Raw genomic sequence first — 18,857 nt, 5'->3', positions numbered from 1 at the left:
TTCATTCATCTTCAACCGCTTGTCCTTGTCGGGGTCGCAGGGGGCTGGAGCCGATCCCAGCTGACAACGGGGGTGAGGCGGGGTACGCCCTGGACAGGACGCCAGTCTATCGCAGGGCACATAGAGACGAACAGAGACGGACAACCATTCACACCTACGGGCAGCATCAGAAAAGCACTGATTTTAAACTTGAAACTGCTTTATTCAGTGTTTTTACCAGTTTTAATCACAGGGTCGGTTTGTTTTGGAGGAGGAGACCTCTGCGGATAATTGGGCTCCTGATAAAAAGCTTCTGAGAGGCCGAAGTGAACTGGGAGAAGCTGACTGCAGGGAAGGTTTCAGGGGTGTCAAAGTGATCCAGTAAAGGGCCGTGGTGGCTGCAGGTTTTCATTCCAAGCAAGAACACACCTGACTCGACTTACCCAATCACCTGAACTGTCTTCACACAGTTGATTTGTTCAGGTGTGTTTTTGATTGGTTGGAATGAAAACCTTCAGCCACTCGGCCCTTTACTGGATCACTTTGACACCCTTGGTATAGGTCAGGGCTGCCCAACCTGGCTCCTGGAGAGCCACTGTCCTGCATGTTTTAGGTTTCTCTCTGCTCCAACACACCTGATTGTAATGATGTGCTCGTTATCAAGCAGCTGAAGCTCGTCACAGGTTTGAAAATCGTTAAACTCAAGAGTGTTGGAGCAGAGATTAACCTAAAACATGCAGGACAGTGGCCCTCCAGGAGCAGGGTTGGGCACTCCTGGTATAGGTGAAGACAAAACTCCTGTGAGCCCACGCCACTGAAAGACGCCACCAAACTGAGTTTTATCGTTTTAAAATGACCGAACTGTAGCAGCAGAAAATAACGTGCGTTTAAAAAGTGAAATGTTTAATCAATAAAGAAACAAAACTGCACATTGTATTGCAACATTTTTTAATGATGTCTCCAGTACTAATGAGCAGGATATTCTGATATTTGGACCCAAAACAGAAAAAGGAGGTAAAAAGAAAATAAGAGACAATATAAAAGAAGCGCTGAAGATAACCAAAGAGTGCAGACGTCGATGGTCGGACTCGTGTTTTAAAGATTATTAATCTCTATACAGATGGTTACAGCGGATATTTCCAATCTAGAGACCAAGGTGGAGGTGAAGAATCGATGATTACATCATTAAATCTCATCTCCTTTGTACTCTTTGCTCTTTATCGCAAACTTTCTGTTACATGCCTCCTTTACGTGGAATGTTTTTTAAGACTCAGGAATTACCTTATGTGTGGGGTTCAAGGGAAAGCACAAGGAATGATTCGTTTTCCTGCTATTTTAATTGTTCCAGCATCATCTAGATGGAGTTTCTTGATGTGTACACAAATTGTATTTCTTCTATTTATGTGCTCTGACAGTGCTCTTAATATTATTATCCACTATGAATGTTATTATCATTATTATTATCGTCATCAACATCAGCAGGTGTGCTATGGATGCCATTATCCTCTTAGTTTGACGGGTGCTTCACCAGTGAATTGCATATAATGGAACAGAAACCTTTCAGGCCACATGTTTTAAAAACACAACACCAACCCCTCCTGACCTGGAAGCGGAGAAAGAAAACAGCCTGAAGCATCCTGATTGGCTGCAGAGGAACATCCTGTTCCCACATGTTGGCTATTCTACATGTTAAATTTAGCGTAGCGTCATCCAGGTAGACACAAAATATCACACAGAGCATCCCAAGCTATTGGCAAAACTCATGAACGTTTTTTTGAAAAGTGCTCGCAGGGAAAACCAATTTGAACGACAAGCCGCTCCCTGCTGATTGGCTGGAGGATTTTGCCCCAGATAAGAGCGAGCAGTCCTCTCATTGGCTGATGGAAGGGACAGCTTAAGCTGTGATTGGCTGATGAAGGAAGATAGGAATGATGGAAAAGGGGGAGATATATAACGCATGAGGTCCAAATCTCAGTCTACAGTGTGAGTTAGCTGGTGGGGTGGTCGATCAGTCAGGAAGGCATTTGCAAAAATAAGGAGGTGGGGATGGTGTCGAGGAGGGGCCGCCATTTCACATGCTGCCCCCGTCTATCCGGCGATCTCTGTTGATGTGGTAACGAGCTTCTTGCCGTCCCAGACGGTTTTGAACTGCTCAGGAACAGGGAGCTCCGTCTGAGAGGAGAGAGAAGTCATGTTTTATGTGTTTGTTTTACAGAAAAGGAGGATATGACCGGAAAGATTCTACGCGTTTCTTATTGTCAACATAAACATGAAAAGACCAAAACCAACAGTGTTCGTCCATCTTTACTCTGTGGCTCTCAGCCCATCGGCTCCTACTGAAGACGTAAATCTTCTATGATAAAAGTCACAAATGAATTAATTGTTGGTTTTGGTCTTTTTGTTGGATGTAGATGCCACCATATTTAAACGCCTGTAAATATATTTTTTTAATTTACTCACAAATTCTCCGTCACTGTTGGGTACCAGGATGTTCATCTCTGAGCTCTTGGCGCTGATGATCTCGCAGCTCAGAGAGTCGTTGCTCAGGTAGACATGGCAACCGTCCGTCTTGTTGATGGAGATGGTGGGGATCTTACCCATGACCTGGATACAAGAAGGCAGCTGCTGATTTTCGTTTCTTTCGGAGCACCAGTGTCTTTTTGTATTTGTTCCCAATGAGGAGATATCATATGTGGCCATTAGAGAAAAGGTACAGGAGCTCTTTGCCAGAAAAAGACGCGATGAGGACATACGCCCCAAGAGAAGCTGTATTTATTTCTGTTGTATCTGATGGGAGACAGTTCTCTGCACTGCTCCCTCTGTGGTCAAAGCGCTGAGCAGCTTGCATTGTGTAACTACATGAATATAAAGCAGGATGTTCATGAGAAATGCATCAATGTTCAGCAAAAGACAAAAACAACTGAAGGGTGACAGGACGAAAGCCAGTGAGCAGGACTCAAACATCAACATCGCACCGTCACTGCTGAGACGTCCCTTTGTCTCCATCTCTTTTAAAAAAACAGCACTTTGTGATTACACCGTGATTTTACACACCTGGACCTTGACATCCTTGCAGTTGATAACTTCTACGATTCCCACGACGTCATCAAACACCAGGCCCACTTTCTTACAGTTGTCTGATGGAGACAAACATATTTACGGGTCAGAAGTGCGCGTGTAGGCATGTATTGTATTACCTGCAGAATCCTTTGCATATCAGAGTGGATGCATTTAATTATCTTTCATTTTCTTTACCATTGTGAGATTTGTATTTGTGCTGCATTCATGTGGTTTTGAAAGAATCAGAAAAATGAGTTCTCAACTGGGAAAATTGACAATTAATTTACATTGATAGGACATGTCGGAAATCTGCACACACACTTCACGTTCTGGAGGATAGGTTACAAGTTTTTTTTTAATGCCTGGGTGTCTTTGTCTGTCTTTGTCTCTCTCTCTCTCTGTCCATCTTTTCTCTCCCTCTTTCTCTCTCCTTTTCTTCCTCCCCAACCGGTGCAGACAGATGTCCGTCCTCCACAGAGCTGGGTCTGTCCGACGTTCCTGTCTGTTATAGGGAAGGTTTTCGTTGCCACTTTACTCTACGGGGGAATTGTTGGGTTTATATAAATCATAAATAAGTCAGAGTGTGGTCTTTACCTACTCTGTAAAGTGTCTTGAGATAACTTTTGTTATGATTTGGCACTATAAATAAAAATTGAATTTACATTTTTGCAAAGTGGCCTCATTAAAAGTATGTTAGCCATTAGCAGTTCCTCTCTGCGGTGTTCCCATGTGTGTACAGAAAACTTTTACTGATTACTTTGATACTGAAGAAAACGTAAATTTGTGATGATACTGGCAAAGTTCTGAAGTTAAAAATGACTTCTATGACTTCCAAGCAGATTTAAAACTTATGGCTTAAAAGATAATCATATGTGAGCTTAACTGCCTCTAAATCAGTGGTTCTCAAACATTTTTCAGTAATGCACGCTCTTTGGAAGTACAGTTTTGGTAGAAAGAAAAGTCTTTAAAATGCAAAAACACTCGCTACATTTCAACCAGAAATCGTGATTGCGATAAAACAGGAATGCTGAATAATAAATGGGGAATTATGAATCATAAATGCGTAATCTCATGTACCCCCGTGCGGTAATCCAAAGTACCCCCACAGTTGTGTTCTTACCTAAAGTGATGGAGTTGATTTTGCCCTTGACCTGCAGGGTGCTCTTGTTACACTTGTAAGCATAAACCACCTGTTTCAGCTCAGTGTCACTGATCACCAGGTCCTGCACTCCCTCTTGGTTCTCCTGCAGAGGGCGAGAAGAGTTAAAAAAAAGAGTTAACAAGAAAGTATAGTTAATGTATTGATGAGACAATAGAAGAGTTGCTATAAAAAGGATAGCTGGTCCATCAGCCTGCTGCATAAACAAATCCTTCCAGATAGAAGCCACAAAAACGATTCATCATTCCTCTTTTCAGTGTCTTTCCTTTTACAGGGACAACGGATACAAGTTAAAACACGTCAGACAGGCTGTAACTTCTAACATTCTCTGTAACGTTTTACTGAGAGTGAACTGGCAACTTACCACTTTCCACTTCTTCCCGTCCAGCTCAAGCACAGGGGGCTGCGTGCGGGTCGGGGCGGCCACCGCGGCAGGTCGGGGAGTCGGGGAGGCGAAAGGTTTTGGTCCGGAGCGTACTGGAGCACCCGTACCCCTCAGGTTAGGATTCTTGTGGGTCTTCTCCTTGTCGCTCACGTGCTTCAGGCCTGCGGGGGTCAAGGAAAGGGGGAAACACATCGTTAGTCCTACAGTGTTATAATACATATAAGAGGATTTACAAAGTACATTTTACTAAGCACTGATCTTCAACATAAATTTGAGGTACTTGAAACTTTAACATCACTACAATTCAGAGGGAAATATTTTACTTTGTGCTCCACACCACACTCCCATAACTTGACATACATTTATAGTTACCTTAAAGAGAATTTGACCTTATAAATATGATATAAATCAAGAAATCAAACAAAAGTCATGTGCATAAATACTAAAAAACAGCCAGAAAGTATAACAAAAAATCAGCAGCTCCTCTGGTCACCTACCCCTGGTGATGTCCGATCCCTGATTGATGGCGGCGAACAAAGCGTTACGATTGTCAGCACCAGCATCGCCGCCACCGCCGCCAGAAGATCCGCTCAAGTCCATGGGGGGTGGAGGAGGTCCAGGGGGAGGTGGGGGAGGACATCCACCAGCAGGAGGAGGTGGGGGAGCTGCAGAGGCCGACGCGATGGGACCCTGAGGTGGACAGCGAGTCAGAAACACTGTAACTAAAAGACATCTGATGCCGCAGTATGTTATATAAAACTATAGAACGTTTGAGTCTAAGACGAAAAGCTAAAATTAACATACACCATAACCAGATATCAGTAAAATAAGATACAAGTGAAAACTATTCTTTACTACTTAAACTTAAGAATAAAAGCTATTATTATTTATTAATGGTTATTTGACATATTATTGCTCACTGAACAATATGTTCGAGTCTGATTCAGAGGACTACGATCATCAGTACTTGCTACTTTTAAAATCGTAACGTATTTATAATTATTTATAACTAAAAACAAGTTTATTTGTGGTTTTATTTGAACACGTTAGACTTCTTCTTTTTACATTTATCATGGGTGTAAACAACCAGAGTAAAGCTGGCTTTGATTTCACTTTTCATGCATCTTTATTGTCTGCATTTGTCCGTGTGGTGCTAAATTCTCCTTTAGCCCTTTGCGAAAAGGATTAGTTAAATGTGGGGAGGTGGGGTAAAATAGTTTTACCTCAGGACGTCTGTAATATAAATATTAACAAATCCCTGATTCTACCAAAGGTGGGAGGGGTTACTCGATTTACGCACTACGTCACCTCTGTCTCCATGTGCGTGCTGTGTAACTTTCCTTATATCACAAAATTAAGTAAACGCGAAACTAAAGGACAGAATCGATCATCTAAAAAAAGCGATTAAAAAAGCCTGAAAAGCTTCTTCAAGCGCCTCCAAGCTCAAAAAAAGATACGAAAAAGATATGAGGGAATATCAACGTATGTTTTACAGAGGGTCGTATTTGGCTGGTATTAGTTTTACCTGAGGTATTTTTCCCAGACCGTTTTACAGAAGGTGAAAATCGCCGTATTTTTACTGACTATCCTCTGGAATAATTACTGACACAACTTTTGGTAAAAATGACCTTACCTCATGTCCCCACATTAAACTAATCCCGTCTGAATAGAGCTTTAGATTTCTCTGATGTAGCTCATCTACTCGCTTGACTTTGTTTTCTTTCTCGAAATTGTACCCCCATTTCTAAAATTGTATACATATATTGCAAATATATGAGATGGTTGTTAATGTCACATCCTTATTGCTAGTTGAGGAATAGGTCACTGGGTAAAATCAGGTATATCCTCTTCTCCGATTGGCCGCCAAGAACATACATGTGATTAATCATTCGGCCCCTTCAGAGCCGCTCTTAAATGTTACTCTTACACTGTAAGTGGGAGTAACGTCTTCACTCGTACGTCTGCTTTTTTAAGGATTCCTACGTGTTATTCTCCTAAGACTCACGCTCTTGCTCCAGGTCAGCCCGGTGAGGTGGTGCTGTTTGATGTAGTTTTGCAGCTCAGTCCAGATGGAGACGTAGGCCTTCACCCAGTCCACGTGTGTCTTGTCCCTGTGACGAAGAGACGGAAACGGCATTTTATTTTTATTTTTCCTCTCTAGCGATTTATTGTCTGTGTTTGACAGGAAAACAGACAATACCAGAGACGCAGAGCAGAAACAAAACAAGAGATTTAAAGTTTCTTTTACATTACATTCATTCATCTACGCTTTTATCCAAACCGACTCATAATAAGTGCATTCAACCATGAAGATATTACAGAAAAAGTGCAAGAATCATGCCAGTACATAAGAATATATCAAGTAAAACAGGTTCAAGTGCTTAATTTAGATGCTTTTGTTTTACTGATTCATGGACCAAGGTGCAGTCTGAACAGGTGAGTTTTCAGTCTTACACATCTTACACTTTATGAACTGTTGCTTTCTATTCGTTAACAGCGTTCAACTCTGCAGAGAGCTCACTGACACGTTTGAATAAAAGCCGTTTCTGTGCAGCTGATCAGCACTAGCAGGCTGATTTTAGACCTCTACCTTCTAACTTGACTGTAACTCTGCTCATAAACACAAAAGCTTTGATTCCAGGTCTAAATACAGGAAGTCTAGCAGCCACATGTGTCAGTGTGTCGTGTGGCAGCGCTGACTCAGTAAATCTGAAGTTTAGAAAGGGAAAAAAAAAAAAAAAAAGAGCCTGGAGGAAGTAAAGATGGAAGACAGATGGTTGAGCAAACTGCTTGGCTGCTTATGAAGGTTTATCTGACCATTTTAGTCATCAGACGTTTATAAAACAGCAAAAGGTTGCGTTGCTAAAATTAGCGTGTGGACTAGTATGAGAGGAGAGAAGGAGAATAAGGAGAGAAGAAGATGAGGAGAGAAGGAGAAAAGAATGAAGGAAAGAGGAGAAGAGAAGAAGCAGGAGAGACGGGGAGGAGAAAGAGAAAATAATAAGAGAATAAGTTGAAGGAGAAAAGAAGGAGAGAAAAAGGAGAAAGAGGAGGAGGCCGATAAAAAAAACTGAGTTTCTGCGTAAACAATCATGGAAAAGCACCATTTTAATTCTGGTGTTTACGGAGATGAGATCATGGGTTTGTTGGAAATAAGATTGGTCAACTAATCGACGAAGATGGTAAGATAAGAAGAAGAACAACCACACCACCACCACCACCACCACCGACAGCCCTGGTGTGGACAGCTTCACTGCAGAATATAACAAAGCTTTACTAACTTTTCCTTGAATTCCTTGAGCACACGGTTGGTGTAGAACATGGCGGCATCCTGCATCTCTTTAACATAGGGGCACGGCTTAGGAGCCTGGGACACAAAAACAAGAGGTAAACACAAATGCATCCATTTCTAAACTCAGATTAAATACAGTTATTCGCTTTCCTGTCGAGAGTTAGAGGAGTAGCTTTGAATAACTGGAGACAAGTTAAAAAAAAAGCATGCCCAGATCCTTCCAAAGAAATATTTTTTTAAGAAGTAAAGAAATCTGTATGCTACATATGAAGCTAGGAGGATTAGCTTATATTAGCATAAAGAGTGGAAGCAGGGGAAAACCACTAGCCTGGTTCTGTTAAAGTAACACAAGCTAAACAGCTGTGACTCAAGTTTCATATTTATGTTCATTTAGTGGTATTGACCCTTTAATCCAACTCGAAGCGAGAAAGAAAATATGCCAAAAATAAGAAGTGTGTACTACAGTGTACAACAAGTGAGTGGTAAAAGTAATAAATTCAGATATTGGAGTTGGCGTACCAAGACTTAATGCATCTTTTATGTGCATTTGAAACCCTGATGTATTATTCATGAGAATTAAAAGCAACAAAGAGTCAATCATCAAAACTGTAACAGTGCAGCTCTGTTTTCGTTGACATGTTGGCCGAGAAACTGTGACAGTGATGACAGAATCAAAGGGCGGCTTGTTTCCAGCCATTATACACTCGTTTATCTGCCCACGCACAACAGTTCCTGAAAAGCCTGCCCTCCCTGCCCGTTAACCACTGCCCTTCCCAGTCTCACCAGGGCGATCCAGCCGAGGGCGGGCACGCTCTCGCTCACGGCGGAAAGGTGGTTGAACTGCGGCGAGGTGCGGTTCTGCTCGCGGAAAGCCTGCACCTGCTGGATCGCTTTGGACACCGGCTGCAGGAGAGTCGTCAGAACAGCCTGAACGGGAAAGAGACAACACAAAGTCTCAGTTAAAGAAAATAAATAAATCACACATCTGGTTGATTTTAAGCATGTTCAAGTTTTAGATTGTTAGAAAGATTTTTAGTGTCCGAGCTGATCAAGACTACGGTCTTTCATAACTTTCCCCCGAGCCTGTTTAATATCAGGTTCGGTAACCATCCCTTCATCAGTGGACGTCATCTTGGACTTTGGAAAACACTGATTTTCTAGACCAAACTACTAATCGACAATGAAAATAATTAGTTGCAGCCCTTACAGTACTCCTGATAGGAGGTAAAAATATGATATAATAAATATAACGGGTCAGGAAACGAGGAGAAACAACATCACGACAGATAAAAGAGGGAAGGGGCAGCAGGGATGACAGACAAGAGGCGAGCACATGCATTATTCAAATGGCTGAGATTGATTAATCGATGCCGTTTAGTTAAGTGAGATAATTAAGTGACCGGGCGATTAGGAAGTGAGTTTAACTCACATCGGAGGGCTTCTGGGAGGAGGAGGCTGTTACGAGGAGTTGTCTCTGACTGCAGAACGCCTGCTTCATCATGTCTGCCTGGAAGACGAGAGAGAGGGAAGTTAGTTCAAAACATCCGTCATACTGGCGTTTTTGCACGACAGTTACACACTTAAACAAGTCCCACACATGCACACTACAAGAAAAATTCAAGTATTGTCGAGTTTTGTAATTATATCATGACTTAGAAAAAACAAAAAGGAGAAGCACAGACTGACTAATCCTTTTGTAAAAGAGTAAAATAACTTGAGCAGAAATGACAGAACTGACTGTAATTAACTGGAGGATGAATTAAAAAGTTGTCCGATTATTATATAATTTAAAAGACTGTATTTAACAAAATGTATTGGATCATATAAACTTGATGAGTAGCTGGATGTACATATTGAATAAACCGTTCTATAGGTTTAGTATTTGATTTGGTGAGAACTGTGCGAGGGTCGGGGAAATCAGGGGAGGTCATCACATGTTTGTGTTATGTTGAAAAGCGTCAGACAAATATAAGAATTGTATTCTTCTTATCTGCTACTTTACATTCATGTAAATGTTTAAATGTATTGTTATTGTGAATTGAATGCATCATTGTGTGTACAATGTAATGAAAAGACATTTTCGTGAAAGTAACAACAACATTTTAAACTATTCCTCATCCGAACTGTAACTTACGTGTTTCTGGACATCGCCCCCGATCTTCTGGCTGAGGGAGAGGTACTGAGCCAGGGGACCTTTGACGATCTCATCAAAGGCCTCGACGTACGCCGACACAGCTACAGAGGGGGAAAACACAACGCATACAAATGCATTTAAACATTAGAAAAGAACATGATGTTGTCAAATGAAAACGGGATAAAATTAAATAAAACAGAGGAAGAGATAAAAGTTGTAGTGCAGCTGCATATCTACAGAAATTAAAGAGTTTTGCTTGATAATTACCATGATCGACACATTTAAGATCATGAGCAAGATGATGGCATAAGATGTGATATTAGGTCTTTAATTATTCAGTATTAAAGGTAAATAACCATTTTTCAGTGACTTGACCAGCCGTCTTAAAAAGATGAATCACTGCGAATGGTGCACTGGTTTGTATTTAAGTTTTTGGTTCATGGTTTTGTTTTGTACATTAAGGAGTAGAAGAACAACCATTCACAATGTCCTCTTAGTATTTTGTCATTTGCAACATTTCCCTCCATCCAGAGGTTTTATTAGATATTAAATCAACAAATATGCTTTCAAAAGCAAAAGCGTTACTGTTACTTTCAGCTTAGTTTCATTCTTTGCACTTCCTTAACTGCAAAAATAACATTTTCTATCAGACATGAGGCCCTTTCACACGCCTGTTTGTTGCAGAGCTGTTTCTTTATTACGCTCTGACGTCTGTTTGAAAGACAAAGCGACAGAAGTGACGGATCTGTTGCACCGCTGAGCTGGGACAGAGGTAGTCACAGAGCTGAACAGCACCGACCAGACGTCCGTGTGAATGGGAAAGCCAACAGGGTGGAACAGCACACAGCAGTGATGCCGAAGTTATTAATAACTTACAGAAACATTGCGTGCAATAGTCTTCCCCTCTCTGTTCTCTCTCAAACTCACACGGGCGCTACAGTCCGCCTCTGACCTTCTCTCTACTGACAGTTAACACAAATTTAAAGTTTGTGGGTCAGATCAGCTTCGTTGCTCAATGGTGCAGATTGGCTCACACGCTAGACGCTGACGCCTCTTTTGCTTTTCTTAATGCCGGCGTTCTGACCGGGCTTTGGTCTGCGCGAAGGACCAAGAAGCCGGCGCTCGGGCGTTCCTTCATGCGGCGCTGTTGCTGGAATCTGTGTAAAAACCTCTATTATTAATAATAAAGACAGCAGGAGGGAGGGTTTGTCGTGTCTGGTTTGTGGAGTGAAAGGTTCTTTTTGCATCTTTAATCAAGAGTTTACAGTTCACAACAACGAATGGTGACGTCCAAACTACATTATAGGCAGCAGTGCTCTTATTTAACTACCTACCTGATGGAAGGATTTTTTTTGCTACATTGCTGAATTAAGATGCAAACTCATAACACTTTAAAGCCACATAGGAGGTCTGGGTCTAAGGGGTTTATTAGCTTTGTTTGTATGAGGAGAAGCTGCACTAAATGTCTGCTGCAGCACTAATGTGTTTCAACAGTTGGGAAATAAAAACACCCAAAATCTCCTTTTAGGCTCAGTTTTGGCATCTACATGAAAAAACTTGATTTATCTGACGCATATTTCAAGTAGACTAGGATATCCTTCTTTCATAAGACATCTTCCTCATGATAATTATTCCATATTAATGATACTCGATCATTTACCTCCTCCAGCAGAGGCTCCGTCGCTGCCTCCAGGTCCCGACATGGACTCCAGACGACCCACCGCCACCTCCAGCCGCTGCACCAGACTCGCCAACTCAGCCATACCTGTGGAGGAGAAAAGAAGCATGAGTTACAGTGTTTACTGGTCACACCGTACATCATTAAAACCCTGTTGTTCAGCAATGGCAGCATTGTTATCTTCAACTGTAAGCTTCTGCACTTCAAAAAGCTCTTAATTGGTGTGTTTTTCCCAATGTTTTAAATCATCGGGACACGGCGGCACTTTCTGTTCTAGCAGTCTTCTAATTGGGGACTGATTCACTCCTGGGAGACAAGGTGGAGGCAATTACAGCAATTAAAAATCTGCTATTTTAGTAGCATAACAAACAGCTGTGCTCCGGATACTGAGCACGTGTTTTTTTTCCTACATTGCGATGTTAAGACACGTTCACTGAGGGAGCTTTTTTTCTTTATATTTACATCACATCAGCGTACGGATCACAGAACATTCATCGCTCACGTGACTAAAAAGAAACACTTTACAGTCTAGATTCATTCATCGTCTTTCCATTAGGGATCGACCGATACGGATCTCTTTTAGGGTCGATGTCGTTACCGATTTTCTTTCCATCAGCCTTGGCCAACGATCGATACGGACTGCCGATTTTCTTGAGCCGATATTTGGAGCCTTCACTACTTTTCCCTCAATTTACATCACAAAATAACACAATGACGACAACAAATGTGACGAGTCTCAATTTAAAAAAAAAAAAAGGAACATTTATTGAACTTAAAAAAGGCATCTCCAGCAACACAGAGCTGTCTGTGGACGCCAGTCTGTAAATAATAGTGGGAAAAAACTATCGGCAAGCGCAGCCGCCTGCATCGGCCGATATTTGTGTTTTTTACGTGTATCGGCCGATGCTGGCTGCTGCGATATATCAGTCTATCACTACTTTCCATGGAATTGCATCGTGATGAAATCATATATCGAAATATCACTATACACAATTATATCATCTACATTGATAATAAGCACAAACCTACAGAAATGTGATGTAAATATTTTGAGTTTCTAACAGGCTAAAAACAGGCTTTACCGTGTGGTTGTTTCATACATGCTACATTGTGATTTATATCTTTATTGAGGAATTAAATGATCTATATCGAGATAGAAGATTTTGGCCGTATCAGGACTCAATAAAGAATCAGACAGAAGCAGAATCGATACACACATTGATATCAAAAAGATCTTATAAATTCCCATCCCTACGCTCAGATCAAGTCCTCCAGTTTGATTTAATAGACGCTCAAATGTACATTTTTAAATTCTAGGGAGGCACTTTGTTTCCTTGTAGTTAGAGCCACTGAGTTTTATCCGTACAGCGGTTGAGTAACAAAAAGCAGACCGGGTTTGTTTGTAAGCAGGTCAGGACTTGCTGAGTAAAGGTATGTAGATCATTACAAGTCAGTGCGGAGTCTCTGCAGAGTGCAGACCTGCCCTGTTATCCCAACTATGTCACCTGCTGATGCCTGTTTTTTCATCAAGCAGCTACAGTTTAAACTAAGGACGCACTCACAGAGCAAAAGAGACATTACGATAGAGTTAACAGTAATGAACGCGTGCCAACCGATTATCCTTACTTACCACTTTAAGTCCATTATTAACCAACTTCTATCCAAGTCCAACATAATAATCCTGTACACGCCTAATGAGAAAAGCCAACATTACATAAGACGTCTGTAACACGACGCTGCCTTCGCCTGTGTGACTGAGTGTGTGTCCGCTCTCGGGTATTTGCACCTGGCTGACGGTGAACAGGGACACGACGACCACTCTCACTAATGAGTGCACGCAAGATAAACCCGCCGCTTCAGTGTCACTTTCACTACGCAGGGACTGAACTAAATCTCAAAGTATCTCGTGACATTTTTGGCTGTGACAGACGAAGCTAGAGGCACATTTGAAGGCACTTTCCTGTTTGTAAAACAGGGAAAATTAGATTTAGTTGTATAAATGGGTTGTCACTTAATTTTGATTCATAGAAGTAATGCTGAGTAATAAGATATCCACATTTGATATTATCGAAAGTGTCAAATCTAAAAAAAGCAGATCTACAATCAGGTTTTCAACGCAAGGATGCACAAAAACAACGGGGGAAGAAAATCAACTGTGTTGGTTTTTATTCAGTGAGTTTTTACTGTATCATTCATTCATCTTCAACCGCTTGTCCCTGTCGGGGTCGCGGGGGGGCTGCAGCGGATCCCAGCTGACATTGGGCGTGAGGCGGGGTACACCCTGGACAGGACGCCAGTCTAAGACAAAAATTATTCTATTTGTGTGTCATGGACTTTTTTTTTTAAGTCTAAAATTCTGGTATCGTCCGCGACTTCCTTAGCTGGATATCAAACATCAATATTTTTGTAGGGAAATGTCTGGGCAAATTCATAATCTTGTTATTTTATCTTATTTTAATACTTCTGATTGCTCTGTACCGCTGCTACGATGACCTAATTTCCCCTCGGGGATAAATAAAGTTATCTATCTATCTATTTTAGATCATTCATGATTTACTCAGGAAAAAAAAGAGACAATTTTACGTGTTTTTATTTTGGTAAAGATCACGTTTCTTCTTCTGTTTTTGAAAAAACATTTAACATTCTAGAAATTTGTCCAAGGCTTTTGTAGAAAAATATAAACTAAAGTAAACGATCATGAGTCTAATGAACATTTGAGTCATGATCGTTTACTTTTTGTTGGATCAGATTTGAAGTTGTGCTTATTCATTTAGCTGTACATCAGGAAAGGTCGAAAAACAAAGTTTCTCTCTCAGGATATCAAATGTTCCTACATCTTTTCCAAAGTCAAATTCAAGCACTTTTCAAGCTTTACCAGCACTTTACAGCTGCAGTAAATGTACAGTATATACGAAGTACTGATTATTGCACTTTGTGTCACATTAAATTAGATTATTGTGCTTTATTAAACCACTGAAATGAGGTTTCATGACAGCGTTCTACAGAAGGGTGAAACATTAAAAGGAAAACAACGTATCATGTAGATCTCATCATCCTATATAATCTTCATTTCAAGCACTTGATTAAAAAAAAAAGCTTTAAAACACTGTGTTATATTCAAGTGTTTTAAGGTTTTCCAGCACCCATAAGAACCCTGTAATAAGTCAAACAAACTAAATAACTGTTGTTAACATCACAGGTAAATAGATGTTATGTTTTCTCTTGTTTTAATGTACAGCAGGTGAAGTTGCTAGAAGTGCTTCAAGCTACCCAAACTTTCTGCTGATGCCAGTATTAATCATGCTGTCGTAGCCGTATAATGGTGCCTCAAAGCACCTTTGGGTGAGGCAGGTTATACATAATGTCAGCCTTAAAGCTGTTGAGTGAAGTCATATGAAAAGGGCAGTGCATTAGCAGCATATTATATTACTTTCACCTAAAAACGTGCTTCTCTAGGAGAGGTGGTGATACGTTCATATCGTCACATTTCAAAACGCCTCAACTTCCCTTTTTCTAACTCACTCATTGCAGTAAATTAATTTCTCCACAAAGCATGGAGACAAAAGTAGAGCAAAGCAGGACACACAACCTCACTACCCTTGACCCAAATGCCTTAATATCCTTTTACGGCGTACCTGCAGATACTGGAGTTCAAAACGTTACATTTCCTGGTCTCAGATGAGAAATGACTCACCATCAATAGGAAGGGCGCGGCTTTTAAAGAGGTGTATACAAGAGGAAAAACAAGCAGCTAAATGCTTCAGTTGCTTACAAAATGCACTGCAGATAACAAGCTGCTTATAAAACAACACTAACAAACTTCTTCCGGTTCTGCTACATCAGTTTAGGGAACATTTCTGAAAGTGCTCTAATGTAAAAGTGACCACGTAGATTAAACCGAGTGCTGCTGAACACCGATGAAACGCCACACGGTCGATGGAAACAACTCAAAGACGTGAGAGGGCGGATTTAGCGATGACTACAGACATGGAGTCAAGCCTTTCATAACATTTTCCTTGGATTGAAGCACTAAAAAAAGGCAAAACTGGGCTTAACCGCAACTTCAGAGGTGGAGAAACAAGAGCGCATAGCTGCTTTTTTATCTAGCATTTAAGAAATTGTGCCGTTCTTATGCTTGGATCCTTAAAGTTAAAAAGGATAAGCCTGGTGATACTTATTTCATGTCAACAAACTCAACACAAAATCACCAAAACAGACAATAAATCGATCGTACTAACCAGCATTGTATGTGGATCACAACGGATAACAGCCCAACCAAACAACTATGTAGTTAGTTTGAGTGATTCTGCTAAAAACCACAGGTCCCAGCTGATGTAGAGAATGACTCAGCATTTAAATAAAATGTTTCTATATTTGTAACTTGGCTTTTGCCACAGACAGGGTAGGGAGTCAGAGAGAATTGAGTGTTTTTGGCCTTTCATGGGATTTGCTGACAGCAGAAGAAAGGGAAAATCCCCACCCGTATCCTTTTAAACTAAGTTTCAGACAAAGAATATTAAAAAAGTACCACAGTGGATCATATATGCAGTGATGAAGGCCACGTCAACCTAAATGTTCATTTTACAAAAGAGTTTTACACTTGTGAAGTAAATATTTGTGTTGTTGTTGCAGAAGGGCGTGGGCTACTGTTTGTCTCTTAGAAGAAAATGTCCATAAGTAATATTAAATTATATAAAAATATATTTTTAAAGAAAGAGCCACGTGTAGTCTATTAAATGATGCATTTACATGTGCTTCTTCTGCATTAGAGCTCTTGGTCTTCCTTCAATATGCAGAAACTATATTCATAGACCTACTTTTGTGACATATGGCACAAATGTTCTGCATAAAGCACATTTAGCATGCAGGGGGAGTGAAGTAGGTTAGGCCTGAGTGAGGGTTGCTCTGCCTGGGGGCACTCAGGCATAAAGAAGGGTGTGTGTCGTGTGTCTATTTGCATGGTATAAAACAAAAAACACATTATTTCTTGTTTGTCGAAGAGAAGTAGGCCAAGGCAACGGCGGTGAGCTCAAACTTGCCTAAACGGTCCTACTTCAGTGGGCTCAGGGCTCCAACAAACCCAGTTCAAAGCCGCTGACGTTAATGTGATCACTGCTGATGTTTCCACCAGACGGCCAACGATGGTTGCTAAGCTACAGCTAAAGCGAGCGGAGCCGGTGAGTGACCGACGTTACGTACAAGTTAAAGGTTGAATATGGAGAATGAGCAGAGCACCACCATCTAGTGTCTCAAGATTGTAGTCGCAAAAACAAAGTATAATTAAAAGCAGTTGTGTTGCCAGGTTGGTCAGACCCGGCCCAGTAGCCAACAGGAGACCGGAGTCGGTAAATCGAACCATAAAAACAAGTATTGCAGAGGAGTTTGACTGACAGTTAGCGTTAGCCGTTACTGCAAAGTAAACATAAAAGTCGGCTTACTGATCAAGGAGAAAGTCTTTTCAGCGTGCGTTTTAATGCCATTGAACTCCTTAACGTCAGTCCATTGAGTCAATGCTTGGCCTATATTGACTCTCGTTTTAGCCTGTCTGCGGTCACTCAGGTAGTGGGACAAATAACGCAGCTGCAGGATTGGCAAACTTAATTTCACCAGTGCCAGCCTACAGTAGCTGCACCAAACAACAGACAAACCTGGCAACCTGCAATGCCTAACGCTATTGGCTGGTACAATGTAAACAGAACGTGAGAGAAAGTCATTGTCAAACCCGTAAAGAAAAAATTAAAATATTAATTCAGACTAAATGTATTTTTTTAATGGAAAAAACAATACTTTCATTCTGTACCCTGCAAAAACGCAGCATGGTTGTATTTATTTTTATATATAAATATAGCTTTTCATAAAGATTCTACATAATCAACCTTTAAGGATGGAGGACTAAACCTGACTTAAGTCTCAATAAATAAATACTTACAGGAATAAATGCATTAATAAATTATTTAATTAATAAAAAAATGCTGAAATAAAGGAATAAATTGGACCTTCTAGCTCGTTAACATATGGACACAGAAATAAACAAATGTAGGTGAACAAAAAAGTAGAAATAAATTGAAGGCATTCATTTATCATTGTATTTATTTATACAATTATTTATTATTGTGCATATTTAGTTTGCAGGGGTTACAAAATGTATCATAACACCAACGGGCGAACGGGAGAGCCGTTAAAGCTAAAGCTAGCAGAGCCGGTGGGTGTACTGTAAAATTCTGCGTCCCCTGTCAATGTGGTTCACCCCTAACCAACAAACCGTTACCTACAAGTCAAGTCTCGATTACATTAGACAGAATGAGGAGACATTGTGACAACTTGAGTTTTAACAGATAACCTAAGTTTCCTTAAATAACGTTAAAACTTGTTCTAACGGTAAACGGTTGCTTCATCGAGGAGGAAGCAGTTCGCGGCGGTAACAACATTTGTCACAACACCACCGGGCGACAATGAGAGTTAGCTAACTGTCAAACTGTTTCTGCTTGATAACCTGATAAAAACATTAAGTTAATCGGAGTTGTACGTGTTGTTAAGCCCCCTCTCTTCCTGCCGTGGAGTGTCTGCTGTCTTGTTTCGGCATTTCCTGGATTTCTCTTCCTCTCACACACCCCTCCCTGTGTTAGCTAACGCTGCTCTAGTCTGCAGACAAAAAAAAGAAGAAAGAAGTTCCCAAATTTTCAGCGAACAGACACGTCTCACAAACAGAAAAGAAGAAGTGAACAGAAGGTCGAGAGCATTTAAAGATATGTCAGCGAACGGTTCAGCGTCAGATGTCGCGATTTTAGCCCCCACAGCTAGCAGGGTGTGTTAGCATCACACCGATTTCAACAAATAATTTATGAATGATTCGATGCGGCGGAGAGAAGGAAGCGGCGGCGCGGTGTTGTCTTTTTTCGCTTTTGACGCTATGGCGAAAAAAAAAACGTTAAAAGCGTGACGAACATCACAACATGCCGCTTACCTGCTAAACTGGCCAACAAGCAGTGATTTGGTCCTTGTTATCGCGGTTGGAGTGTGCAGCAGTGTGCAGGGGCAGACTGGACTTTCGTCTTCCTGTATGTCGGTGAATTTACCCAGCTGTCACCGCGCCGCCGCGTTTCCGCCCTTGTTCGCGCAACTAATTCCTTTCCCATATAAGGAGCGTGAGAGGCAGAGGGCAGCAATATT

At 41.1% G+C, this 18,857-nt stretch overlaps 1 protein-coding gene across 1 annotated transcript; it reads right to left on the bottom strand.

Annotated features, from left to right (window-relative positions):
• Positions 1 to 910: 910 nt before the first annotated feature.
• cap1 (CAP, adenylate cyclase-associated protein 1 (yeast)) lies at positions 911 to 18,798 on the bottom strand. The gene is made up of 13 exons (XM_083925133.1): positions 18,652 to 18,798; positions 11,670 to 11,774; positions 10,010 to 10,110; positions 9,305 to 9,382; positions 8,659 to 8,802; positions 7,865 to 7,950; positions 6,589 to 6,694; positions 5,081 to 5,273; positions 4,563 to 4,744; positions 4,160 to 4,283; positions 3,034 to 3,116; positions 2,440 to 2,583; positions 911 to 2,151 (listed from the first exon to the last, which is right to left on the bottom strand). The coding sequence occupies exons 2-13, from the start codon at positions 11,770 to 11,772 to the stop codon at positions 2,068 to 2,070; spliced, it is 1,428 nt and encodes a 475-aa protein (XP_083781259.1). The 5' UTR covers positions 11,773 to 11,774; positions 18,652 to 18,798; the 3' UTR covers positions 911 to 2,067.
• Between the last annotated feature and the right edge of the window lie 59 nt (positions 18,799 to 18,857).

Source organism: Echiichthys vipera (genome assembly GCF_963691815.1).
Source record: "Echiichthys vipera genome assembly, chromosome: 13".
Classification (NCBI taxonomy): domain Eukaryota; kingdom Metazoa; phylum Chordata; class Actinopteri; order Perciformes; family Trachinidae; genus Echiichthys; species Echiichthys vipera.
The sequence above is the reverse complement of the archived record's forward strand: the minus strand, read 5'-3'. Positions and strand labels throughout refer to the sequence as shown.